The sequence below is a fragment of the Cyanistes caeruleus genome, chromosome 15 (genome assembly GCF_971803275.1).
Source record: "Cyanistes caeruleus chromosome 15, bCyaCae1.hap1.1, whole genome shotgun sequence".
In the NCBI taxonomy this organism is placed as follows: Eukaryota; Metazoa; Chordata; class Aves; order Passeriformes; family Paridae; genus Cyanistes; species Cyanistes caeruleus.
In genome coordinates, this window is record NC_141715.1 from 13,875,381 (window position 1) to 13,902,798 (window position 27,418).

The 27,418-nt window shown below is 46.5% G+C and overlaps 1 protein-coding gene across 16 annotated transcripts in view; it reads left to right on the forward strand.

The window, feature by feature from the left end:
- The first annotated feature begins 525 nt into the window (after window positions 1-525).
- WWC1 (WW and C2 domain containing 1) overlaps window positions 526-27,418 on the forward strand; it is a 66,921-nt gene continuing 40,028 nt past the window's right edge. For 2 of the 16 annotated variants that reach the window (XM_086851299.1, XM_086851301.1), the window contains exon 1: window positions 526-714. In XM_086851299.1, coding sequence (XP_086707425.1) covers window positions 596-714 — 119 coding nt within the window. In that variant the 5' untranslated portion in view covers window positions 526-595. Of the gene's footprint in view, window positions 715-15,293; window positions 15,674-17,277; window positions 18,623-22,906; window positions 23,048-23,854; window positions 23,962-27,418 lie in introns of those variants that run through there. The other 14 variants (XM_023936264.2, XM_086851307.1, XM_086851304.1 and 11 more) reach the window with 13 other exon arrangements.

Consider the following 27,418-nt stretch of genomic DNA (forward strand, 5'->3'; position numbering starts at 1 on the left):
ATGTGGGTGTGTCCGAGGGCGTGGCCGATGTGGGTGTGTCCGAGGGCGTGGCCGATGTGGGTGTGTCGGGGGCGTGGCCGGGTGTGGGTGTGTCGGGGGCGTGGCCGGGTGTGGGTGTGTCGGGGGCGTGGCCGGGTGTGGGTGTGTCGGGGGCGTGGCCGGGTGTGGGTGTGTCGGGGGCGTGGCCGGTGTGGGTGTGTCGGGGGCGTGGCCGGGTGTGGGTGTGTCGGGGGCGTGGCCGGGTGTGGGTGTGTCGGGGGCGTGTCCAGGGGCGGTGCCGCGGCGGGGGCGGTGCCGCGGCGGGACTCGCGGTGCGGCCGCCGGCGGAGCAGGAAATGGAGGCGTGAGCGGGCGGAGCGGCCGGGGCTCCGCGCCCAGCGCTGACCGCGGGCTCGCCGCCGCCCTCCCGCCCCGCCCCGGCCCGCCCCCGCCGCGGGGCCGGCATGTGAGGCTGCCCGGCGGCGGCGCCTCCCTGCGCGGCTGGGCCGGCGCGGCCCCCGCAGCGCTGCGCGCCGCCCGCGGGAGGGGAGCCCCGGCGCGGCCCCCGGAGCGCGGCGCGGCGGTGCATGGGGCGGCGCGGCCGGCGGTGCGGACCATGCCGCGGAAGGAGCTGCCGCTGCCCGAGGGCTGGGAGGAGGCGCGGGACTACGACGGGAAGGTGTATTACATCGACCACGGCAGCCGCACCACCAGCTGGGTGGACCCCCGCGACAGGTGGGCGGCGGCGGGCGGGACCCCGCGGGGGCGGTGTGCGCGCAGAGCGCGGCCGGTCCCTGCTGCTGCCGTCCCCGGGCTCCGCTCGGGCTCCGCGGCACGGCGGGACGCTGGCGGCGTTCCCTGCGGGCCCGGCCGGGCACTGCCGCCTGCCCCGCTGCACGGGAGGGGAGGGATGCAGGGCGAGTTGCGTGGCTGCCGTTCCGGTCCCTCCTCGGCCGGCCCCAGCCGCGCTGCGGAGCCGCAGCTGCGATCGGCGCGGCCATGCGGCCCTTGCGGGGCGCGCCGGGGGAGCGGCGGTGGCTCGGTGCTCGGGAGGGACAAAGTGCGGCCGGGAGGTGTCGGTGGGCCCTGTCCGGCACCGTGGCCCACCTCTGCGGGCAGCTGCGCGGCCTTAGCGAGCTTGGCCATCGCGGAGGTCACCGACCTCAGGGTGTGTCTCTGATCGCCCCTCTGCCGCCTTCTTCCCTGCCCTATCCCCTTGCTCCTGCTTGCCCTGAGTAGTTCTTTCCCTGCATCGCTCACTTGGAAAAGTAAGATAAACAGACACCAGGGTGCTGCTCAAGACCGAGGTCATTTCCAGGCGACACTCTGTCCTAGCATGTTGTACTTCCATGCTTGAGGCAGTCATGGTGAGCCAGAGCACGGGAGCCTGGACGTGCAGGAAGCTCAGCTGCTGGATCACCATTGAAATTACAAGTCTTTAAATTTCTCTTTTAATGCTTTTTTAGCTACAGTTCCCAGAAACAGGAACTCAAAAATCCGTCCTAGCGAGTTGGAAATTCCAACAATCTGAACTATGCGGTTTGTCGTTGATAAATTTCACACACTTCCCTATCTGACAGTGAGTGTTTTCCTTCTGGTGGGGCAGAAAGTGCAATTTCTGAATTTCTGTTCCTTTCTTCCCCTTGCTCCAGCGATCAGTTCCTTGAAGGGGCTTCCATTCTTGGTGGGGTGTCAGGACTTTGCCTTTGCTCCGTTTATTTAGATGGGTTTTTTGTTAAGCATGGAAGTGAATGATTGTCCAGTTTTACAAGATTTTAAAGAGTGTTCTGCATTCCAGGAATAATCCTTGTGTGTACTGTACACAAATGTAACCTGCTGCCAGGCAGGGCTTTGGAACTCATCTTGGGGTTCAGTTTTAGGAACGTGCTTGAGAAGGGCCAGTAACAGAGTTGTTCTAAGGTGTTTTTTTCTTTAACCTTCATAAAAGTCAACGGAAGCTTAAATTAGGAATGCTTTCCTGGCATCCTTATTTTGTTCAGAGAATGAAGACTAGTGAGAAATCTAATAGGCCTAATGCAGGCTTATAAAAATTCCTGTGTGTCCTTGGTTAGTGATTCAGGAATGACAGAAATGACTAAATGGGTGCCTTACTTAGCCATGTGTACTGAGCTGTCGCAGAATCATTACCTGCTCACCACTGCTAGAGGAGAATAATCAAACACATTCTGATAACTCCTATCACATGGCACTTGTTGTGCACATAGAAATACACCTGAATACACGTGGCCCTGACGAGCTTTGCATCTGAGTCATCTTCCAGTAGTGCTACCAAGGAAACAACCTGCATTGGACACTGCCCCTGAAAATCTGCAAGGGTTTGAGGAGTCTGGTGGTCCACAGTAGAACAACTATGTGACACAACACTTACCCATCACAGTCTGGTGGACTGTGACTTTTTATCAGCTGAAATTCTCCTCTGCCATATGGGAAAGAATCTTGTCTTCCAAGTAATTACCGCTCCCTGTGAAAACCAGTTGATGGGGGATTTTTCATCAGCTCAGGTGAGAAGATGCCTGCTTCCTACAGTGGAGTGAACTTGGATTTACACACTGAGCACTAAACTTTATTACTGTATTTTAAAGTTTAAATGTTTGCAAGGTTAGCCTTTTACAAGTCATATTTAAAATTGCTGCAGCTGAGACATTGGTTTGTGAATTTGCTCCATTGCTCTGTGTGCCGTGCTTACACTTTCTGTCTGTAAACCAGGAAAAAGCAATAGACAGTGGGTAACATGGCTGTAGAAATGCAAGTTTGAGGAATGTGGAGGAAGATGTGTATTTTAGGGCTCACTCTGAACCCAGTGGCAGTGGGGACCTTTGTAAACCTAATCAGTGAGTGGCAACTGGTAGTGAGAGATAGAAACAGGTTTTTAAACCTTCCCTAAATCTTTCATTCTAGCTTAATTTAGTGGAAATAAACATGAGCAGGGGTACCATCTAGCTTCAGGGCATGGGCCATCCCACTGCTTTGTGATAAGCAGGTTTGCAGTCCTGCTGAGGTTGGCTGCCAGGGAAGCAGACCTGACTGTGGGCACACAGGGGTCTGCAGCAGGGAAGGGGAGGCAGGGGTGAAAGGTGGGACCTCAGCTGGCCTTGGGCTGTGAAATCAGAAGCTGGGCTGGTGCTTTTCCAGTTCTTGTTTAACACATGACTCCAGTCCTGCTGATGGGCTGTTGGTGAGAGGGGCTGTTAGACTTTGCCAGGAGGAGGTCCCTGGTACCCAGTGGCTTCTCACTGTCCTGTGGAGCTGGCCTGAGTGATGCTCTGGTTGAAGCAGCTGCATGTCAAAGCACTTTTACCTTGTACCTTTTAAGACTCAGGGTGGTTCTGAGAAACCTGTGGGTATTGGAGCATTTTGGGAAGTCACCTGAGATTAAATAACCTGAAGAATTTTATGATTTAGCTGTTGCTGTCCCTGTGGTATGGTGTAATGGAAAAGAATCAAGAATCAATGTAATGCAAAAGGCACTTTGCATTACAGGAGTTTCAGGTTAAAGAGCTCTAAGGCAATTCTTCTGAGCAGATGAGGGGGAAAAACCAAAACCCTACTGTGTTTTCCTTTTTGTAAGAGGAAGCTCACACAGCTGCCTTTTTTGGTAGATCTGTTGGAAATTAGAAAATTCAGGAATTGAATAAAGTGTGACAGGAGATCAAACCTTATTGAGCTGGAGGAGAAAATTTGTCATTCCTGGCTTTAAAACTAAGCACAACCTTTCAGATCTGCACCAGTCCATACCAGTTGGCAAACTATGTCAGAGAGCTGTCTCAGTTGCTTTCTTAACACAGAGGGTGCATTGCTCTGGAAGCTGCTGTACTGGTGGCCAGACAGAAAATACCAGTGATGTCTCAAAACTTTAGCACCAGCTGCTGCTTGTTCTTAAGCATCAGCACAAGCAGCACTTGAGCAAGAGTGCCCTGAGTGAGATTTCAGTTTTCATCAGAAGTGAGGATTAGAGATGGGAATCTCTGTTCCAGTGCTGTGCTGTCCTTGGGCTCTTTACAACAGGTTTAGGGGAACTTCTACTCTCCTTCACACTGTCTCGTAAGAGGATAAATATTTTAACTACTCTTTGTCTTTCAATACAGAAGCTTCAGGATGCACTGAAAATTTGGCCATGCCTGATAGCCTGCCCCACTCTTGAATATTTATGGTGTACTCTCCTACTGGCCTGGTGGTGTAAGCAGGTTTTTCTGGGTTATTTTAGATGGAGCTGACTGAACTTCTCATTTCACTTCTATCACTAGACTCCTGTTGAGAATGAAAGCTATTAAAATAGGAGCAATTGTAGCTTAAATTTGATGAAATTGCTAAACAGCATCAGATGTTTTCAATTTTGGGAGGCAGAAGTACCTTGGTTGATGGCCCATCATTTCTTGAAGGCTCTTGTTGCTGTAAAGGGTTGGGATGTAAAGGATGTTCATTAAGTAAAAGCCCAGGTTCTGCATTTTCTGCCTAAATTCCCTTCCTCCTCCACATGAAGGTTTTTCCAGTATGAGCCTCCAAAGCAGTGAAGAGATTTACCAAGGTTGAGGGCCAGTGCATGGGGTGTCACATGTAAGATCTTGTGTGTTTGAAATAGTTAGGGCCACCTATTGACTCAGAAAGATTCAGCTTTGCTGATCTTGAGAATTGCCTTTCTAGGCTTTATGAGAAACACTGCAGAGTATTGTCTCCTCTGCATTATTCTGATCTTTGTTTTTTGTCCCCAGTCTGCTCTGCACACTTGGTCCACAAACTGCCTTTATTAAAGATTTAAAAATGTGAGAGTTGTGCTGAAAATTTGTACATAACTGTCTTCTCCTAGGATTACTTGCTTAATGTAGAATAACTTTAATGACTGGAATAAAGCTGCTATAGCTAACTTAAATGTGAGAATCCTTCAAAATAAAAGGGCTGGAAGAAGGGAGGGCAATGAAAGGCAGCAGGAACAAAAGGCGTTGTGCTCTTCTGTAGATGAAAATCAGTAAGCATAAGGAGAAGAGAGAAAGATTCTCCAAGATAGAAGAACCAGGGGAGAGAAATGCTCTTTCATCAGTGCCAACAGCATAGGTCATGCAGCTGAACGCTGCTAGTTTGATGCCTGGTGTTGCCTTTCTTTGCTGATACCTAGCTAAGCACCCTGTCACATATATGTGAATCTGCTGCTTTCTCCTGTTTGCATTCCCCAAAATAGCTGACAGCTTTATAAGGAGCAGGCAGCTCAGTGTGTGCCCATAGAAACTGCTGATGACCATTTTCCACGAGTACAGAAGGGAGTGACAGAAATGCAGTCTTCAAAGTCATCCAAATGCCACCTCTTGGAACAGGTGTCCTAATGTGTAGGATTTGTGCTGTTCTCACTTTTTTCCATGGTAATAGTTTTATGTAGGTGCTAATACATGAGGAGACAAGGATAGCAAGTAAGATTATTGTGACACTTGAAATTATTTTAATTTTTTAATATCAAGGGTCTTCCAAGATGAGTTAGCTCAGGATGCACCTCTAGATTGGAAAAGTGGGTTGGAGCTGGAATGCATCACACCAGTTATAAAAGATCAGGTTTTATTATTTTGGGGGAGTTCTGTGTTGTTTTTTTTTTTTCCCCTGGGCTCCACAGACAAGCCTGAATGTTTTGAAGACTGCAGGGACTGCCTTCAGAGCCAGTGTGCATCCTCAGTAGTGTAAGCTCACCTCACACTGGGGAGGGAACTGAACACAACATTTTCACATCACAACAGGTGTGATGCTTTTTAACAAGGGCATCACTGCTAAAGGTGTGCTATGCACACGTGTGTAGAGACAGAGGATGCTGGCAGTGACTTTAGAATGACAAAAAACATTATTTTATCTTGCTTCCCTATGGAACATTAAAAAAAAAATGTGAGGCTTTGTTCAGCTCAGCAGCTTTTTAATGCATCTTGGGGAATTCCGAGTCTTAAAGGATCAGAAATGCTTTTGAAGAAATGTCTGTATATCACATTGTTTAGAAATATGTAGGTTGAGCTTCATCTTCTGCTCTGGCAAGGTCATCTTGCTCACAAGTTCACTCCTTTAATTTTGCTTCAAAAACTGACAGCATATGAAGTTAGAACTTGCCACTGACTGGGAACTTACTTGGCAACGGACTCAGCAATTCCATTCCCTATGTAGGTCATATATTTTCATATCAGCATAGTTATCTTGATCTCCATCCAGTGGAATGGCAGGAAGTTGGCTAGTAAATTCCAGAAGATGTGGGTATGACAGGGGAGAGGTAGCTGCAGTGTTGGGCATCTGGGGCAGGTGCTTAGTGCTGTTGTGTTTGGGGCACCTTAAGCTGCTGCTTCTGCCAGGGTAAAATTCTGTATCATTGCAGGGAGTGAGGTCCAGAAGCTGGTCTGGCTGAGAAATGCCATTTTGCTGTCTGGGTTCATTTACAGAAACAGTTGATCCAGGCTGTGTGTGCTTGTGCAGAAACTCGTGGTGGCACGGCTGGGGCTGAGCTGGGAGGCTTGGAGGAGTGGGAGTGGGGCTGGCAACCCAGGAATGCTGCTGAGGGTGCACTTGTGAAACTGTCCCCAGTTTCTGGTCAGGCTCTCTGCCAGCCCAGCTGAGGAGGTGTTCCCAGGTGCTTAGCTCTGCCCCATGATTTCTGATCAAGTTTTACAGGAAGAATGGATTTTCTCTTGCTGGAGCCCATGTGAAACCAACAATGAGGCAGAGCATCTCCTAAAGATATTCTTCACAGGGCAGCTTCATAGCTAGCATGGTTTTTGGAAGATGAGTTTGCAGCAAAATTTTCCATGTCTGAATGTGATTTAAATACCTCTAGATTGTGCCAGAAAATGTACTGGGAAACATGGGAAGATTTGCCCGAAGGAGTTTAATGAAATCACTTGTACGTAAAGAAGTGATGTTTGCAAGGTGGCTTGGGGGGTCCTGTCACTGACCCACCACTCCAGCTTTTGGAACTGGCTCTAATCTCAGTTGCTGGAGGAGTCTGTTAGGAAATGGTTCCTGTTGTGTGCTCCTGGAGGTGGCTGCAGGCTGCCAAGGCTGTCCTTGCTCTGTGCTCAGCATTCCGAGCAGCATCACCGCCCCAGAGCGCGTTCCTGCACGCGTCACGGACACTGCTGAGCTCACGTCTGACAGGAGGGAAATGTCCTGGGCTGGGCTTGGCAATCACTTGTGTCGTATGGGACACCTTCAAGCCTTTCTCAGAGAGAGGGACAGACCATACAGCTGGCTTGGGAAAGCCTTGCTGGTCTCCCTGTGCCATGGCTGGCTGCACCTGATGGCCTTGAGTGCTGCAGCAGCAGGACATGTGTTAGCTGGAATAATTAATCAATAAAGAGCGGTGGCAGCAGCTTGGCAGAGTTAGGAGGAGGTGTGTAGACTAATGCTGCTGCCTGCAACCTGTAGGAGAGCTATGCAGATTGACCACTTCCTTGGAGAGACCTGTTCATGCTGGCTGCTTGCCATTTAGAGACCTGTTTAGTAAGGTTACGTGCTTTGCTTGTGGTAATGAGGACTTGGCTTTATTTGAGCAGTTTAAGCTCAGTTCTTGTTCACAGAGCCTAAGGTTACTGTTCCCTCCTCCCTTTAAAGCTACATGCATAGATAATTGGCTGAACAAACAGTGGGCAAAACTGCTCCCTGCAGAAAAATAACTGCTTTTCACTGCCACTCATTCTGTGAAGTGGCATCTGGAAGACTCTCCAGATAGTCACAGGAGGTTTGGTGTGTAACAGGAAGATGCAAAGAAGCCAAATCCTACAGCTGTCAGTGTTCTCTGGTTTTTTCATGCTCTTGGATGGGTTCTCCTGGCTTGGTTTGTTCTCAGTTTATGCTGATACTTACGGATTCCACCCCAGCCATGATGTTCTGCAGCATAAGTACCCAACACATTTAAAAAACAGATGAATTGCTTTCTCAATTCATGGAGGTGCTGTAGGGATTAATTAGTTCTGACAAAGTGCTTTCTGGCTGAGATGTCAAACTGATGTTTCAGGACTAATGGTATTGTTTAGTGAAACTGTTTGGTTCTTCTCAAATGCCTAATTACTATTTTAGAAGAATGTACTCCACGGAGGAAAGCTTTATTGATTTAAAGCACGCAATAAACAGTATTGATTTGCAAGAGGCAGTCATTCATATCTGCTCTGTTGAGTTGAGATGTAAGGTGGTCACACAGCTACTTTGAACCGAAATGTAAGTGAAACTATTGCTTAAATGACCCTGCAACAGCTTGCAGATTTCTCATATGTGACTTTCAACTGCCTTAATAGCCTTGTACTCAGATCAAGGGCAGTCCCCTGCCAAGGAGAGGGCTCTCTGCTATTTCATCCTTCACAACCCTACCCCACAGGGAGGATGGCCTGCAGAGGAACAGCAGTGGGTAAAATTACCTTCTGGACCTTCCAAGCAGCACAGGAAAATGTAGGTAACTCCTGAAGAGCTCTGTGAAAATGTACTGTGGATAACTGGGTGGTTTATTTTGCTAGACACAGCTTTGGATGTCATGAACCAGCTGGGGCTCTGCAGCCACTAGAAGCCATGCTGGTGGCACAGCTGCCCAGGTTGTCCCCTTGGCCATGCAGCCTGCAGGCCATCAGCTCCATCAACCCCATGGGACATCCTCCAGAGGGCTCAGGCAGGTTGGCACCGTGTCTTGGCAGCAGGAACCTGTCACACCACGGCACCTGGCCCCTGAGTGAAGAGGAGTCATCATCTCCTGACATCTTCATCCTGGACACTGGCTCCATTGTTGGACTGTTTGAAACATTGAGTGTGTATTTGAGCTGCTTATCCAAATCATCTCAAAGGAGATTTGGGTGGGGATGATAATGGAAAGTATTTGGCTGTCACGTGTGATGTGGCTCTGTGACTTACCCAGGTTTCTGTGAGGTTTCCAGATTCTTCTGAGGTACCTCAGGCTGGTGGCCTGCCTTGGGTGGTGCTGGGTATTTTTTAAAAAAATAGTAAGACTTGCCTAAATCCTGATGACCTCTACTGTATCTAATTCCAAGTGAGCTTTTCATATTGAATTGTTTTTTTAAAAAATAAATATTCTTAGCATTAATAACATTTGGTATTGTAGAGTTTTGGCATGGTTTAAACTTGAAATGAAATCATCACTTTGAACAGGGTTTTTTGTTGGACCATGGATGTGGTGATGCTCAGGCGTATTTGATTAGTGGTGTGTTAACCTTGCAGAGAATAAGGAGGTTAAATTCTCCCATTCAGTATATTAGTCAACATTTCTCAACATCTGGTCTCTCTCCATTTCAGCTGTCAGTTGACTCACTTGTTTAGATTTTTGTGAAATTCCTTGAAGTCATCTCCACTTCCAGCTAACCTAAATAGCTTGTCAGCCAGCAAGGCAGTAAGCCAGGTTTGCTATTTGTCTTTCCTTATGTCACTTATGTGACACCACAAGGTCTAATCATCAGAGTTAACACAAGTTATGACCTTGATGGGACTGCCACATACATAGAAGGCTTTAGGCTGTTTAACAACTAGCTCTCAAAAAGTTTTCCAGTATTCTAGACTTGGGCAGATTTGTCTGGCAGAGATCTCTTTGCAGCCCTCAGTGAGTCTTATTCTGTCTCATTTCACTTCCCTCCACATACAGATTCAAATGTCATGGCTTCTGCCATGTCCCATGCTTTTCTGTGGCACTGAAGTTCTGTAAGATATCTTGGACTTCTTAACTTTTCTGTTTTTCTTTTTAAATTTGGATATGAAAGCTCAGCTGAGGTGGTCTATAATTCTAAACAATAGAGTCTAAATAATGAGTAAAGGTAGATACATTGTCATCTGTCATCTGTTAATTACTAATTGACTGCTGTGTGGCAGCCATGGTGAGTTTCTCATACAACTGGCTTACTAATAATTCAGTTTAGAAAGTATCTGCCTTCATCTGGCTGATGCTAATGTAAGCAGAACCTGAATGTGAATACTTTTTTAAAGCACATCTCAGTTGCTTCTCTTATATTCATTAGGCAGTACTCTTCACTTCCTTTTTAAGATTCCTTTTCAGGAGAAGATTGGGTGGATGGCAGGGGAGAGGTGCATGGCAGGAGCCTGGTGTGGTCATTTGCAAAAGGGTTGCATGGATAAAAATCTTAGTTTGCAAAGACAAATTTGCAACTGAACTGGTCACACAGTCTTCCACTCAGGCTTGTTTTCACACATCTTTTGTAAATGACACTCTTATCCCTAAAGCAAATGTTCTGTGTTGAATTTTCTCATCTTTATTCTCTGTTTGTCCAGTAGTCTGTTGTTAATACCCCAGAGTGCTTCCTGGTTTCTTTCCTACGTGCTTCCCAGACGGAGGCTCCTGCAGTTTTGGATGGTAGCTCTGACAAGTTGTGTTGCATCTTCAGTATCTTGGCTGTGCTGGGGCTCCCTTCCCGTGCGGTCACCGCGGGGTTTGGGTCAGGTGCTGTGCTGGTTCTTCCTTCCCATCAGGAAAAGATCCCTGGGTGAGTGGAGGAGCACATGACTGCAGCTGAGCACGCTGCAGTTCACAGCCTGCTTTGGACCCCCCTGTGTGGGGCTGGGAGGATTTGGTCTCGTGTCAGACCGTGTCCCATCGTGTCTGTGTGGCTGCTGCTGCCACCCCAGCACCAAGATGGGCCTGGAGCCTGCTCCGGTTTCCTGACCAGAGCCAAGTGGCACCAGGTCCTTGAGAGAAGGTGGCATTTGGTGCAGTTAGCTCCTGAGTGTTGGGGTTTTGATGTGTGTAGTAACAAAAATAAGAGCAGCCCAAGTGGTATTCATACCCATAAACTTCTGCTTGGAAGTTTGCTTGTGGCACTTGCTTCTGATGGAGTGTGGCATGTTGGTAAGTGCTCCTTCACAGTCAGATTTAATACAGAACAGATTTGCAATGAAATAAGCAAAGTTTAATAATTTTAACAATTCTCTTTAAAGGCTTTATTGTTTGAATTATTTGTCTGGAATAGATGGACAGCTGTGTGGCAACAACTCTGAATGATAGTACTGCCTCTTACCTGTTTTTGTTGAAGGCAGGCTGGAATGCTGCTTTGGTGCAGCTGCTTTTTGACCAGCCTAGATGCCTGTTCAGAGGTGTAGGGAATAATGAGGTTATGTCAGTATGAAATAGGGATTTCACAACAACAGTTTTATTATTTATGTTGCACTCTGTGTATTTATGGAGGGTTTAGTCCCCCCCAGCTAGTGGCTTTGCAGTCAAAGGCAAGCTGTTGACCTGTCATTTTATACCTTTGTGTCCCAGCTCTGGTGCACTCCTTTCTCCAGTGATTGTTGCCTCAACTTTTTCTCTCCCAAACCATATGAAACTGTTGCTTATTTCCCTTATGACCACGTTTACAGGGTCTTTAAAGCCTTTCATAAATAAGCACTTTGCCTAATGGGAGAAGGAGGTTCATGGAGTTTTGTTTTTTGGTTTTTTTTAAAAAAAACAAGGCAAGAAATACACTGTAGGTAATATATTCCAAAAATGCAAATTCGTTTAAGCAACTTCTTAAAAAGAAGGGAGGGAGGAAGGAATTGAAGATTAAAACCTGTGTTTATATACATGTAGAAGCTGGAGGCAAAGCAATCCATTCATAAATATACAATAGGATTTATGTCATGGTGAGAAGTGCTACATGCATATTCATGTGTAATTTGCAAATCCTTTGGCGATTAAATACTTTACTCCAAACTCAAGAACTAAATAACCTTCTTGTTGAAATGAGATGTCCAAAGGCTCTAATGCTTTTCCAGTGGAGGGGAAAGGCTGGGTGGTGTAATAGATTCAATACATCAATTTTGACTCTATTAAAAGATTTTTTGGTGTGCTTTGGGCATTATTTTATTAGTATAATCAGGAAGTTTTGAACAAAGCATGAAGCAGAGAATTGCAAGAAATATTGTAAAGCCTATCATGCTAAGAAAAGCAAATAGGCTTAGGAACTTGTTAGGATGTTTTTCTCAACTGATTTTAATGTCAAATACCTTAATCTAAACTTTCATATCCCACAGGTAAGGAAAGAGTTGAACTAGTAACAGTTCAGAGTGCAGCTATCTTAAATAAGTACCTTTGTGCAAGTGGAAGGGAATTGCCTTTAAAGGATGCAGCCTCAGCTCTTCACTAAGAGATGGATATGAATACACTGATTTATGAATATGATTCATACTGGATATGAATACAATGATTTAGGTTTTCAAAAGTCTTGAAGTATTGTAGACAAAGTACATCCTTTCTAACATCTTGAAGAGGGGAAAATGCTGCTGTGGAGTTACTGCTGCCTGCAGCTGGAGTTGCAGCCCGTAGTGCTCAGTGGCAGTGCCCGTTCCTGGCTAGGGTGAGGTGATGCAGCTGGCTCATCTTGCCCGTCAGCCATCGCACTGGGTGATACTCTGAAATGGGACAGCGAGTGCCAGGCATCCTGCCGAGAAAACAGAGCTCAGCCTGTGCCTCTGACACCGCCATGATGAGGCTGGGATTTGTGTGATTCTGAGCTCTGTGCCTGCCCTCACCTTCCTCACGTCCTGTCCCAGCTGGAAGTGGCAGCCCCGTGTCCCTGTGCAGCCACCAGCTGCTGTGCTCGTGCAGCAGCGGTGGCCGTGTGGCACTGGGGCTCTGTGGTGGCTGGTGTTCCTGTGTTGCTGTGAGCAATCACCAATGAACCAGAGCTCTTCTGTTCTTAAAACTGGGGCTAAGCCTGGTCAGTTCCATCTAGGTAAATTCCCTGTATACCCTTTGGGAAAGCTGTGGTTTATTCTTGTATCAGGACCATCACAAAATATTTCTTATTGCACTCTCTTGGTGTTCCTGATGGCTCATTTTGGAATTGCTCCTTTTTTGGCTTATTTTGGAATTGCTTCTTTTTGTGGCTTTATGAGCTCTTTATCCTTTTTGCATAGTTTTGTGTTGGGAGAATATAAAGTACATCGATGCTGGATGGGAGAAGCCAGCAGAGTTCTCATGTTCTTCACCACTGAAGTTATTCCCTCTTTGAAAGTTGTGTTGTCTGATTTAGTTTTCCTGCTCCCGTTCTGTAACAGCTCACCTGTGGGATGCTTTGATTGAGCAGAACAAGAAGACAGAGCAGTGCACTCAACTCACTAAGGACTATATATGCATTTTTCTGGCTGGCACAGGTGTAGCAAAGTGCCCTTTTAGTCCTGTTTACTTGTTTTTCTCATTCAGTCACAGGTAGTTTCTGCTCCTTGGTGATCAGAGAAGAGCCCTGGATCCCCTGCTGCTGTCTTGTGCTGTGATCAGGGGGCATGTGGCAGAGACACTGTCCCTTCTGTGCCTGGTGGCTCTGCTGTACAAAGCTGTGCTTCTGCTGGTTTGAAATAATGTTTCCAGGTAACTGTGAAAAGCTGTTGCTTTTACAATGAGCACTGAGAATTTGTATCATCTGCCGTGTCAGAGCAGCAGCATGTCTAAGCTGGTGGCTGGTCGTATAAGGCTGTGAAGATGCAGCACTGAGTACTTGAAGAATGTGAATTGGTGTAGTTCTAGAAGAAGCACAAAATTGAGCTGAACAAACCCAGTTCTCCTTAAGCTGAGTCCTGAGCTGGTGAGTTCTTGGCTTTATAGGGTGGGCACTTCACCCATCAAGCAGTTCAGATGCACACAGGGGAATGGCTGGTGTGAGGTGTGGTGTTTCTGATTACCGTGACCAGATGTATGAGCTGGTTTTATGCCAGTATTTTTTATGATGTGTTGATGAGGAAAGCTAGAAGAGGTAAAGTTATTAACAAATCCCATGTTTTAAAAGAGTGCTGTACAGGTAGAGGTTGGATGGGAGGTGAATTTAATTCCCTCCTGTTTTAGTAACTATAAGTGATTGCCTCTGGATCAATCTCAGAGGGCTGCAGTGTACCATTGCTTACAGTATTGTAACCACTTGCAATTCTGCTGGTGGAAGAAGTAAAAGTCTTTGCCCTAGAGGTTGATTCTGGCTTTGGGCCTGGCACAAGCCCCACTGGCTGGGCTGGAGCAAGCTGAGGAATGACTGAGCCATCCTGCTGTGGGTGGTGGCCATTCCTTTAGCCCAGGTGCCCATCTGACTCCTCACTGATTTTGCTGGCATGCAGAAAACTGCTCCCTCTCTTTTTGAGCACAGTTTCTGCTGCTGCAGTAAGCTGGAACAGCCCAAGGACTGTCTGGCAGCAGTGACAAGTTGAGGTGGGAGTGACCTTCCTGCCAAGCGTGGTTCCCCTGGAAGTCACGGCTCACTCCTGAGCTGCTGTCAGTGCAGTTGTGCTGTGCTTGCCTGGCACCACGGGTGGTGAGTGTGGGTTCAGCCAGGCAGCTGTGTCACTTGTAGTTTGTCTTTCAAAGCAGACAGCTTAAATATCAGATTGATGCTTTCTCAGTGCTGCGCCGTGGGCTGTAATTCCATCTGCTGCGACATGGTGAAGGTGACACCTGAAAAGGTATGTGCTGCTTTCTGGATGTCCTCCCTGTACCTTCTGCATGCAGAACTGGAGGCACCATTTTACCTGCTTGTTGGCCTTGCTCAGTGTGTGGTTGCTTGGGAGCCTAGCAAAACACTCAATAATTTCTCTGAAGTGCTGCTAGAATTTCAATGTTGTATTTCATTCATCCTGACCACTGCGGTTTCTGCAGTATCACCGCCCTTTGTCTTCACTGCTTTGGAACAGTAGAAGCATCTGTTTATGCCATTGATTTGGCAATTATTAGAAGGACATTGAACAAAGGACATTATTAGTGGAAAGCAGGAGTGTTCTCTCCTCTGCCCATGAGATCTGTGTTTTTAATAGTTCTGCAGATTCATCACTGATTTTGGAACTTGATAGCAAGTTGGCTCTCTGGATCAGTCTGTAGATTAGATTAAAGTTACTAGACAAGGGCAGCAGAAGTACGTTGTTTGTCAGAGAACTTCAGCTTGATCTTTGCAGGTGAGCTGAACTGTAGATAATGATTTATTTAGCTGAGTTGGTGGGAGTAAGTTAACATGCAGGTTGTGAATTCTGCACTGGTGGTGTAAATCAGCATTTGGGTAGAAATAAATAGAGTAACACAGTGCAACTGTTCACTGAAAAAAAAATACTGGAATGGGAGTTGCATTTTATTCAGGTGCTGATGGTGAAGCAGTAGTGAATTAAGCAGCAAATTCCAAACCTGTAAATTCTCACAGTGGCTTGCTTAATAGCAGGTATACGGTACTGTAAGGCACAGTGTCAGATCCATTAAACACAGTTTTGACATAAGGATGAAAATGAATAGCTGAGATATTTTAGGTAATTGCCTTGAGCAACAGTGATGGTTGTATTCGAGCAGCTTCAGTGAGCTATAAACAAGCTTCAGCTGAGGCCAGATCAAGCAACTGATGATTTGCACAGTGCCTGGTGTGGTTTGCCTGGAGAGCAGCACACATGGTGTGTGCAGGCTGTACTCCTGAATTCCTCGTTTTCTGTACCCACAGAGGAGTGGGTGTTCAAATAACACTTTCCATCTCCCCAGCTGCGTTAGTTTTACCTCAAATGTCTTGCAACAAATTCTGGTTTTGACTGAGGGAGACTGACTCATTCAGCTGCTTCTTATCCCTTGGCATATATAAAGGCTACAAAATCTGATAGTGATGGAGAAAAAGTGTTACTGGGGGATCTTGGCAAGAAATACTACTTTACACTGTCTGAAAAAAAACCTCTGAGTTTTTTCCTTTTTTATTTGGATGGAAGAAGGGAAAGCACAACTGAGGTAAGCTGAACAGGAATGTCTTTCTAACAATGTGAGCTATAAAAAATTTGGATTATGCATAAAGACTGGCTTTGAAGTAGGTTGTTTTCCAGAACCTTGCTTTCTGAATTTCAGGAGAAGGTACTAGCAACCTGGGGTATTCCAGGCCTCACAAGAAAATCTCAGGAATTAAATGTCTGGTGCCTTTAAGCACCTATAGATCCTGCAACTTGTTTGCTAGGTTCCTGTACAAAGAGGACTTATTTTTGTGAGGAGAGCATAGATGTAGCTCACTATCTTCTTTTCCTGACTATATCCCCTTTACTGAAAACTGAGAGAAAGAAAATACGTTGTTACAGATGAACAGGGGCTGGGGTATGATATGGCACAACACAAATAAATGTTATTTCCTACTGTGCTGGGTTTGTGTGGCCTCTATTAGATTTTAAGAGGTTATTTTGACCAACTTGTATTTTCCAAGACAAAGCTGAAGCTCTTATGGATTTGTGCCTTCTGCTGCTTCCCTCAACTTGCAGGGAAGAAAAACATGTGAAAACGGAGGTGGTTTGGCTTGACTTGTTACAAAGCCTCAAAATAATATTCTGTGCGTTATGCACCAAATGCTTAAAATCCCATTTTGGAGTTCACATTAAATAATAGGCAATATGGCAATACATAGATAGTATAAATGGAAAATTCAGTGCCAAAGACATCCTTTTGAAAGTATAGCATAAAGCTGTAGGTATGTGATTGCTTAGGATAGGGCTGGCCATAGGATGTAGCCATGCTATGTGGAGGAAGCCAGTTAGAGTTCATCAGCATGTTATACTGGGGATTTAGACATTTGGGAAGCTGAACTGAAATCCTTAACAGAAATTTAAGACTTGCCAGAAATGTCTTATAATCCTTGGAAAGCATAGCTATTGCTCTCAGTTTTTGCACAGAAAGCACCAGGATGATTTGGCCACGTGCAGTGTGGAAGGGAGCCCTGGTGTGAGCCGCAGACCTGGGGCTGCTGTCACTTCACCTGGGGTGCTCTGGGGAGAGCTGCTGCCTTGCAGATCATTACTGGGCACCAGGAAATGAACTGGAGATGACTGAAGGGAACAGACATCTCTGGTGTGCTGCAGCATTCTCTGTCTGGCAAACACCTAGGACAGGGATCTCCATCTGGCCTGGGCTGGGCCCTTGAGGAGCGGCTGCTGCCATAGGAACCACGATGGCTCCAACCCTGCAGCCAGGATTAAACCCAGTACAGCCCCACTGTGGGCTCCCATGTCGAGCTCTTTGTCCTCACAACCCATCACCTGCACTGCTGCCATCCCTAACATCCCTCTTACAGCTTCGGAATATTGCTTAAACCTGCTGCAGTCTGCTTCCAGATGCTCAGTGATCAGAAAGGGAGTAAGGATTTTAACCATCTTTGGGGAAGCGCTGTGTGCAACTGAGGGTCACAGCAGCCAGTCTGAGCCTCGCAGGGCTCAGCTTTGTATTCAGATGCGCTGGCCTGCGAGCTGCAGACATTCCAGATACTTGTGTTCGTTTTGGCTGTATCCAGGCACGCACTGACAAAGAGCAAGATGCGTGCAGTGAAGTATAAATCCCGTCCTCTAATGACTCAAAGCACTGTTGTGTGCGCATACATGCTTAACAGATTGTATAATTAGCTGGCTTTGTAAGCTGGCAGCATGTATGATTCTCCAGTAGCTCCCTAAAAAATCCTGTGTGGTGTAGGGAGTGCACGCAGGTCCTTAAGCTGCTTGTATCTGTGTAGTGATGACTGCTGGGCACAGGAGAGGGGGCTGCATCCCCTGTGCCCGGAGGAGAAGGGCTTCCCAGGCCCAGTGCCACCACCTCAGCCCGTCCCTGAGCCCTGGGCTGGCAGCAGCTCGTTTTCCCCTTGGCTGCTGATGCTGGGCTGGTTTGGCCGCTGCTCTGGGGAGACAGGGGCTGTCCCCAAGGCGGTCCCTATGCAGTGCCCTTGAAGACAGGCTCAGCAGATGGTGCAGCCAAGTGCTTCAGTGTGCACAGCCTGAGCTACCACTGCAGCCCGTGAGTTCGATTAGGCATTGGCCCAGACTGGAACGCGGTTTTATTTGCAATATTGAACTCAGGAGTGTTAATGGCGGGGCACACAAGGCTGCCTGCAGAGCTGTCCCAGGCCTGCAGCACGGGCACAGAGGCGCTGCCGGCCCGGGAGCGGAGCGAGGCCGGCGGGGGAAGGCTGGCCTGCGCTGCCCAGGGGAATGCCGCAGCTTGTGCCGGTGTCCGGGACACCCGAGGGTGGGAGCAGCACCGGGCACCAGCGCTGCGTGCCTGGCATTTCACTGGGGCCGGGGAGGAGCCGGTAGGGGAGAGAACACGACCTTGAAAATCCTTATCGAGATGAAAAGGTGCAGCGAGGGAGCGCCTTCCTCCGCGCACAGCGCCCGACTGGCCGGGCCGACAGCCACGGCTCCGGGCCTTCCCACAGCCCGGCCGGCCGGGCTGACAGCCACGGCTCCGGCCCTTCCCACAGCCCGGCCGGCCGAGCTGACAGCCACGGCTCCGGGCCTTCCCACAGCCCGGCCGGCCGAGCTGACAGCCACGGCTCCGGGCCTTCCCACAGCCCCGCCGGCCGAGCTGACAGCTACGGCTCCGGGCCTTCCCACAGCCCGGCCGGCCCCCCGAGGGCTGCTCTGGGCTCAGGCGTGTGGGATCGGCTTCTGCAGGTGACTCTTTCTATGCATCTCTAAGTAATAATGAGCCTGGAGGCAGAAGCAAGGCGAGCTCTGGCAGCTGGAGAAGATGGGCCACTTGAGGGGAGCAGGTTTAATTATGATTCTGTGGCAGGTGAACTCATCTGTGAGTCTGGTGCCCAGAAATCTGGTGAGCAGCCAGGCAGCTCCTCTCAGCCACCAAGCGGGGTTGTGGTTTTCCCCAGTGCTGCTTCTTTTCCTGACGCTCCTCTGTCCCTGTACACCATCGACAGCTGAGTCCCCGTAACCCAGCTGGGAATGCCCTGGTCAGAGCGGTCTGGCTGCTGTTCTGCTCTGTTGCTGAACAGGAGCAGTTTGTGGGAGGGCTTGGAGGGTGCAGAGCTGCTGGTCTGGGAAGAGGAGCAAGGAAAAGCTGTGTAGGGAGAGGTGGGAGAGATGCTTTTTACAGCCACAAAAACCCTTAGCATGGCTCAGTTGCTGATATCTTTGTGCTGTGGATGCAACACAATTCCCCTCTCTCCCCTGTGCTAGCACATGTATAGTCACATGCTAATTCAGGTTAAATAACTGCATCTCCTAGAAATCGATCCTTTTCTAAGATGTTTTTTTGGGTGCTTCTAATCCTGAAGCATGTCCCAGGAAAGTGACATTGTACAGATAAAGCAACCCTTGCAGTGCAAAAAAGTAATCAACACTTATTACTATGAATATGTGCTGTAAAATGAAAAATGCTGCATTCCTGAAGAAATCTAAGTATTGTTACAGCTTGACTGTGGCACTTCTGTTGCTGATGCTGCACTGCAGCTTTGGAAGCAGATACTTAAAATTCATTGGTTTGTGGTGGGATTTTTTTCCTCTTGACAAGGATAGAATAAAACCTGTCTTTTTCCATGGCTATAGGAATATACCCTTGTGTACTGTGTCTTTTAGTTGGAGGAATTCAGGCATGTACTGATGTCTTCAATAATTCCTTTGTAAATACTTAGCTTAGAACATTTCCATAAAACCATATCTCACTTAACAAGTTCAGATTTTTTTCGGTTTTACAGGATCTAGGAATTTGGATGTGCACTAATGACCTTGGGCTGGGACATTTGTTTTTAGGTCCTGTGGAATGGAGCAGCCTCAGCCCAAGGAAGGTGGAACTTGCCCCTGCTGATGGGGGCACTCATGTTGCTGTAGTTCATGAAGACTTGTTTCGCTGCTGAATGAGCTGAAGCAGCTTGCTGAGGAGTGACATGAGTAGTCATGCCACCACCTCGGATGCTCCTGTGGAAAAAGGATGTGGTCATGTTGAGTGGCAGAGTTGTCAGGGTTGGTATGGGCTGGCATGTGCTATATCTAGTGAGATTACAAAGAATGTGCTGCATGTCCAGAGCCTGCTTCTGAACCAAGCACGGGATGGTGTGAACACACCTTTTCTGTCAAAGCTGGTGGCCTTGCTGGCCAGCTTCTGCATTGCTCTGAGCTTCGTGCCAGGCCTTCAGCTTTTGTTTGCCACAATACTTAAGATCAATCTGGCATCTCTGGCCTTTTTCTTTGTGGTTATCTGGCTTGTAAAGCTGGGATGAAATGGAACCTGTTTGTTGGGATTCACCTCCTTCATTTTTTATCATGGAATAGCTAGGATGGTGGTAGTGCCGCTGGTGTCTCTGCTGCTAGGCAAGCCAGGAGCTTGACTGAAGTACAGACCTGCTGCATATGTATGGGAGAAGTGGGAATACAGAGACAGCAAAAAGACACAATCTGTGGGTTTAGCCAGCTTCACCAGGGTACACTGGAAAAGGGAGGATTGATTGTTCCTTTGGAAGGAAAGAGGTTCCTGTGCTCTTGGTCATAAACTAAAGTAGAATAGTAGCTAAATATTAATAATGAGACTATGTAAGGTGTGTCTCTGACACATACCTGAAGCATGAAGTGTGAGCAGCAGTGATAAAATGATATGTATGCTGAGTCTCTGCTTAGTGGAAAGAAATGTTGTCTGTTTTGAACTAAGGAATAACTGAAAAACCAAATCCTCACCTGGCTTGTGCCATTTCTGAGCTGGCAGGACTGTTAAGTGGGCTTTAAACTACCCAAGATAGATGGGAAAGGGGAATGAAAGAGAGCAAGTGGCATTAGAACTTCCACGTTAACACAAATTTGATCTGTTGGCAAAATATATTCATAGTGGATCATTAAAAATAAACGATGTTTGTGAGAGTAAATCAATCAAACTCACTTGGTGATGCAGATCTCACTTTTGCTGTCCTCAGATGCGTGAACAGCCTTCAATAGTTGTTGATTTTTATCGACTCCCTTGCAATGTGTGAAGTACTGAGCTATGTTTAGTGCTTTGTACAGTTCTGCCTATAAACACAGTTTGGCATGTTGGTTTTTTTTGTGGCTTAACTACCTGGTAAATCAAGGCTTTGTTAATTTGGAAGAAAAAGATACCAAACTTATTAATTTTATACTCTCACCTTCTAACCCTACATCTCCTAAAGCTTTACTCTCCACAAAGTTGTTCTGGAAATGTGTTCTTATTCTGACATTTCTGTTCATTTTTATACGGTATGGCTTTTCAGGATCCGAGAACACATTGCCTCAACGTTTACAGCAACAGTAGTAGATCGTAAAACTCATTCTTCATTCTCATAAAGAATTTCAAGTGCTTCTGTGCTTCAGCAGTGCTGCATTTATGAGCTGAGGGCTGTGCAACCTGAGCTTTCTCCTTTTTGGATCAGAAGTGAGTTGCCATGCTTTCGTTTCCAAAGGCTGTCCTCAGTGCTAACTCACAAGTCTGAATCTGTTGAAATAGTTTTGGTTTGCCACTCTTGAAGAAGTGGCATGGATTGCAATCTGCAGGGCTATGCTTATGCTCGGGTGACTATTCTGCATCTTGAATTCACAGCTGCTTTGCAAGCAAAAGGATTTTTCTTCTCCTGTGTTCTCCACTGCTCTGACATCATCTTGACCAGGCATCTTCTCTGATTCTTGCAGGCAGCCAGAAATACTCCTGTTCGTACTGGGTGCTGCTGACTTTACGATGGCAGTGGAGGAGCCCTCTGAGTGCCCTGAGACCCCTTGGGGGTTCATGTGGCTTGGTAGCTTCCTCTGTGTGGCAAGGTTCTGTTCCATCTGGCCAGATGTCCAAGGTGGCGGGCTGATGTCAGATCAGAGCCTGCAGTAATGGTGTCAGAACTAAGCACTGCACAAGAGCTGAGTGGCTGCAGCTGATCTGACTTAGGGCAAGGAGCAAAAAAGATGCTTTGGTGATGCCCTGCTGCTTGCCTAGGCTGTGTTCTGCAAGGGGGGCAGACCAGAGAGCCTGCTAATGTTGCTGTTGGGGATTGGGACCATCAGATAGCTCTATAACTCAGTCAGAACATTTATAATGCAAAAATAGCAAGCAGGCAGCCCTACCAAAGCTACTGTATGGATGAGCAGTTAGCCCAGTGCTAGCATGAGGCAAACCAGGGAGCAGCATGCAAACCATGTGCATGTAAAACAAACTCCTGTGCTTCCCTTGTCCTTTCCTAATAGGTTTTCATACTAGCAGTGCTTGTTTTCTACACTGGGGAGATTAGATGAGTCCAGTGATGCCACCACCCTAGGGCTGTATTTCCCATTTCAAATGTCATGTGAATAAAGGGCACAGGAGCTGACAGAAGGCAGGTTGCAGGAGGCATTTGCTGTTCACAGAACATGCTGTTGAGAAGTACAGCAGCTTTTCTTCTGAAAGAATTTAGGTTTGTAATCACTGTACATGAAGTGTAAATTCAGTGTCTGATGAAGCCCAGTTGTGGAGTGAACCCCAAATCTCTTCCCCATCATCCCTGACTGGATGGTCAGCTCACTGCACTGCACTTGTTTCTGAATGCTGAGGTAGGGCAATTATTTAATACTTGCTTCCATGCTGAGATCTCAAATATTTATCTTTTTCTGACAGTAGCCATTGGTTCTCTGCTCTAGGAGCTGTACTGTGGGGGGAGTTTGTCCTATACACCTCCTTATCTTGAGGCATCTTGCCAATATAAACTGCTGCCACCCACACTAGGCAGCCTTTCTGGGAAGTAGGAATGCAGGCTGTAAGAGCAGGGATAGAGCCTTCCAGTTCATAATCTCCCAAATATGTCAGGGAGCTAGTCTGACTACTCTGGATGCTTGGTAGGCAATTCACCCCATACTCTGATGTGACCAGTGCCTTTATTAAAGAACACTTGAATTTCCAAGTGAAGAGAAAGCTGACTTAGTTAATCTACTCAGGCTGTGCTTGTAGCAAGGCTGCTTTTCATCCTAGAGGAACTGAAAGCAAACTTAAAAAGCAATTTCAGCTATTTAAAATTAAAGATGTTTGAATTACTTGCATGGTTAAATTCCAATTCTTGCATGCTTTTAATTCAGTAGTGTTGTACTGTTCTCATCAAGTTGTACCTTACACTTTTATATCTTTTCTGCTTAATTGGTTCAGGAAAGCATGCAGGATATAGAGGCTGGCAGGCAAGTTAATGTTGTGAGAAGCCTCATCTCCCATTTCCTGACTTTTTAACCTTGAACTATCCCAGGAATTTTTGCATTTGAGTGATTAAGAAGGTATGACTGACCTCCTGCTCACAGAACCGGTTTGTTAATCCCTGGGAATGATCTAAAATCTGCAAGTGGTTTTTGATAGCCTTCTCCTTGCAAATAGCTTAGTTGTTCTTTTCTTCCAGAGGTAAGTGATCTGCCCTGAAATGACATACAGAGAAAAACTGACTGCCAGTGTGTGCTAAGCAGAGCTTGTAAACATGCAGGCCTTTTCAGAAGTGGATAGAACAAGCAAGCAGCTGACTGTACTGGTATTCTAGACATACTTTTTGGTTCCTGGTGGAGTCATAAACCATGTATTATATAGATTAATGCTTCTGTGAATCTGTTTGACTAATAGACATGTATAAAGGCATTTGTGTTGAGAATACCTGCTGGTGCCTGACTTTCAGGTGTCTTTGGTGTCTCCTGATCTTTTGTGGAGAATCTACTTGGGCAATATCTGACTAATTTCTGTATAAAAGAAGAACTCAGATGTTACCTGCACATGTGAAAGCAGTAGAGGGTCTAACTGGCAGATTACACACAACTCAAGATCACCTTAACGAGGTACAGAGCTTAACCTCATGGCCTGGCCAGAAAATATCACTGAGTTCTTGAGAGTCAGTAAAAATGTGTAAAATTATGATAGCTTCGAAAACAAGCTCTGAGGATAGATGTTGGACTTGCTTATCCTAGAGGTGGCCCAATGCATCAAGCATTGGGGGCCAGGAGGAAGTACAAGGTAAAAAAGGTCTTCAGGAGGCTGAGAAGATGCTCAATAACCACGGCAGTGAAGGCAACCACTTCTGAAAAGCAAACAGCTCTGCAGTTTGAGTTGCTTGAGGAGATGTGTTGTTTATTTTAAGCCATTTCTCTTGGTAATATATATGTTGTAGTTTAAGCAGATTTGTTTAGTTTACACTAACAGCTTCTAATATGCTTTTTTCCTCAGAGCTGACCCCATTTTACTGTAAGAGTGTAATTCTGTTCCCAGTTATCCTTTATCACAGCAAGACCAGGACCACACACTGGCAGTCACTGAAATGACATGCTCTTGAGGTAACCAGAAGTTTAGGGGGACTGGACCTTTGTGTGGGTTTTGGCACAATGTCTGCCTTCCAAAACCTTGAAATGTTGTATTTGATCTCGTTAGATTCCTTTGAGTATAATTAAGAGAATTCTCAAATCTCTGATCACTTCTTAAAAGCTTCCCCTTGTTACCTGGCAAGGACATTTGTGTTCATGGTTCCCCTCTGCTAATGGTGGTCCTGAATTGGGCCTTTCTACTCCTCTGGGTGTAGAGGTCTTCCCCCTCAACTCCCCTGCAGTTGGTGAGGTTTTGGTGCCACTGAGGTGTCACTTGTCCTGGAGCTGCCTGCTGTGTCACTGCTGAGGCTGCTGGCTGTTGGGGATGAGCTGTTCCCATTCTTGTTCCCTAAAGTGCTCTTGGAATGGGAATCCAAGGGAGCTTTTCAGCCTGCCACAGGTGTGTTGAGATGGGCTGAGAAAAGCTTTGCCAGCAAGATATAAAACATTCACTGCCACACCTGCAGCCTCCAAAGGCAGTCCTCCTCCAAAGGCAGTGAGAGAAGAAGCTCTCAGGGAAAACAGTTCCTATAGTGACAAGTGGCCCTGGTGTGTTCGAGGGCTGGATCACCAAGTTGAGTAATAAATGTGTAGGTGTCTATTTTTAAAGGCTTTTGTGAGGAGGAGATTGCAGACAAATTTTCTAGGACTACAGCAAAGTGATACGTTTTTCTGTGCTGAAGTTTAAAAATAATCATCGTCTGTCTTGAGAATGAGATGACCTCATTAAAAACAAAGAAGCTTGTATGTCATCGTGTGGAGCCTCCTGGCAGTGATTCTTGCAGCAGCCTTCTGAGTTCCAGTAGCAGCTCTGCTGGAAGTTTGAGTTCCTCAAAACTCTGTGTGCACAGCAACCCCGATGTCACAGCTGGAATTGAGATGCCTTTAGCTCATTCTCTGTCCTGGTCTGTGTAGCATATCCTGGCACATAATGAGCAGTGAGTTTTATTCAAACAAGAAATGAAGAAATGCTGTGTTAAAAAAAATAAAATCAAAAGAGTAAATAGAAGCCATTGAAAATAAAATCTGTCTCCAAGCTTCTCCTGCAAAATGCTGGGTTGAAAGGCAATTTGGTTTTGTAAGAGAAATGGTATGAGTGAAAGTATCTGCCACAACTCATAATTGTGTCAGCTGGCTTGACTTCTTGCCCATGAGGCTTGTCTGCCTCACACTCTTGCTGTTGTGTACCTGTGAGTGCAGGAGGGAAGGGGAGAGCTCAGCAGGGCTGGTAGGGCTTTTGTCAGGGTTTGGTGGCTCATGCTGGAGCTGTAAGAGGAGCTGACATGATGGTCCCGGTGCTGCCTCTGTTCCTGGTGCAGTGAGCTGCTGCTGTGGGTACAGCAAACTGCAGGAAATCCCCTGTCCTCTCGCCTCTAGAGTCATGAAGGATTTCATACAAGGCCATGTGATCTATCCTGAACTGATTAAAATAAGGCTCTCCTGTTTAAATGGCTTTACTTTGTTAGGGGGTCTGAGGAGCCCTGCAAGCACAGGGATTAGGTGGGTTTATGCACGGTGGAGAAGCTTGGCACTGCACTCTGGTTTATAAACCTTCTCCTCTCGGTGACCCAGGCAGTGTTTGCTAAGTGCACATCCACCTATGTGCACTTACGTCCTCATGGCTGTGAGCCTCACCAGCAGCTGCTCGTGGTCTAGTGCTTTGGGCCCCCAATTGATACCAAAATGCAGTAATTACAAAAATAACATTTCCTGGTTTAGGAAGTTCAGCATTGATTTCTGTTACCATTGTAGCATTACCTCCAGATTTGCAAGTGGTGCAGGTCACCCATCTCCAGCTCCCGCCAGAAACCTCTGTACAGCCATGTTTAACAAACCTTCTGTCAATCAAAAACTGGTTATACAAGGATTATTTGCCTTCAGTTTCCCATGTAATGAGGTTTTTGATTGACAACAGTGGAGTTCAAGAATACAGAAAGGCTTTCTGAATCTAAGATGAGCAAGTTTCCATTTTATACTGTTTGCACATGATAGAATTGGCTTCCAGTTTTATCTGTGATAGAAACTGAAGGTGATCAAAAATAAGAAATACAGAAACCCTTCTCATTTTAAAATAATGTGACTTAGAAAATAGAGGTAGGAAGCTAACTTTCTATTTCCTGCTGTAGGAGTGGGATTTGGACATTATTTGCTGTACAAATAGTTGAACTACTGTGGGCAAACTTTTTGCAAAGATGGAAGTGTCTCGGAATGTTCACCGTGGCTGTGGTGAGCAGTGGCTTTACTTTTCCGTCCTGCCTCTGCCTGAAGAGTGTCAGATGCTCCTCAGATTAGGAAGTTGGGTGATGCTGTTCTTCAACCCCAGTTACCAGGATTAGTTTCTGAAACAGCAACCTTGACCTGCTGTGTGTGGTGGTTGCTGTGGATACGTCTTTTCCATGTGTCCTAATGAGGAATTGCACTTGTTCAAGTAAATTTGAATTTCTTGAATGAAATGAAATGTAAAAATTACATACTAGAAGCTAAGAAAATGTCATGGAAATGGATAAGTGTAGGTTGGTATGTCTTTTTCAAAATACTGATTATTCCTAATAATGACTCCACTTTAAACATACCTATGGGGGAATGGCAGTCACAGGTATGAATGTGAGAAACAGGTGAGTTCCTATGAGGTGAATATATGGGTTAGTTCTGGGTGAGCTAGAAGGCCAGAGATAGGCTGTGATTTACAAATATCTTCTCTAGCTCAGGCTAGAGTTTCTCTTGTAGAGCTCCTACACCAAGCTCAGCCTCCAGCTTAGAAGCAGGTGAAGCACTTGAGGAGTAGTTCAGGTCTAACTGATGTCTGCTGGGTGTCAGAGCAAAGGGAGCACAGCTGGAAGATACAAACAAACTCTTGTCCCAAAGTATCATCTTAAGTGTTTAACTAGGCCAGTTTGGATTTCAGAAAAAGTGCTATATGTACAGACCTTAAGTTTAGCTCCTTGGTTCCCTCTTTGTGACTGGAGATCAGAAGTCATAGATCAGGATTTTCTGAACTTTTGAGTGCATTGCTTTCATGTGAAAGCTGGGTGAATGCATCTGAAGGTTTCCCTAAGGAAGGAGGGTAAGGAATGCACAAACCATTTTGCAGGTTTCTCCTTCCTCAGTTACAGGCACAGTGGTGAGAGGGCTCCATTTTTGTGCATTGCTGCTTTGAGTCCAGCTACAGGGAGCACCTATTGTGTGATAATGTGGTTTGACTGAGCTGATGAGATTTTTTTTTTCAAGGCAGCTAGGAAGCTTTGTGAATTGAAAAGGAGATGTTTCAAAGGAATGGTCCTGCAGATGTGTCCTAGCTTTAACTTCCCACATGCAGAGGAACAGTCCTGTTTTATGCAGCAGTAATGCACTAACTAAATCATTTCCTGCTGTGAGAAAGAAGCTTCTCCCTTTGCTCTTTAATCCGTCATTGTGAGTATGCTCGAGGAAA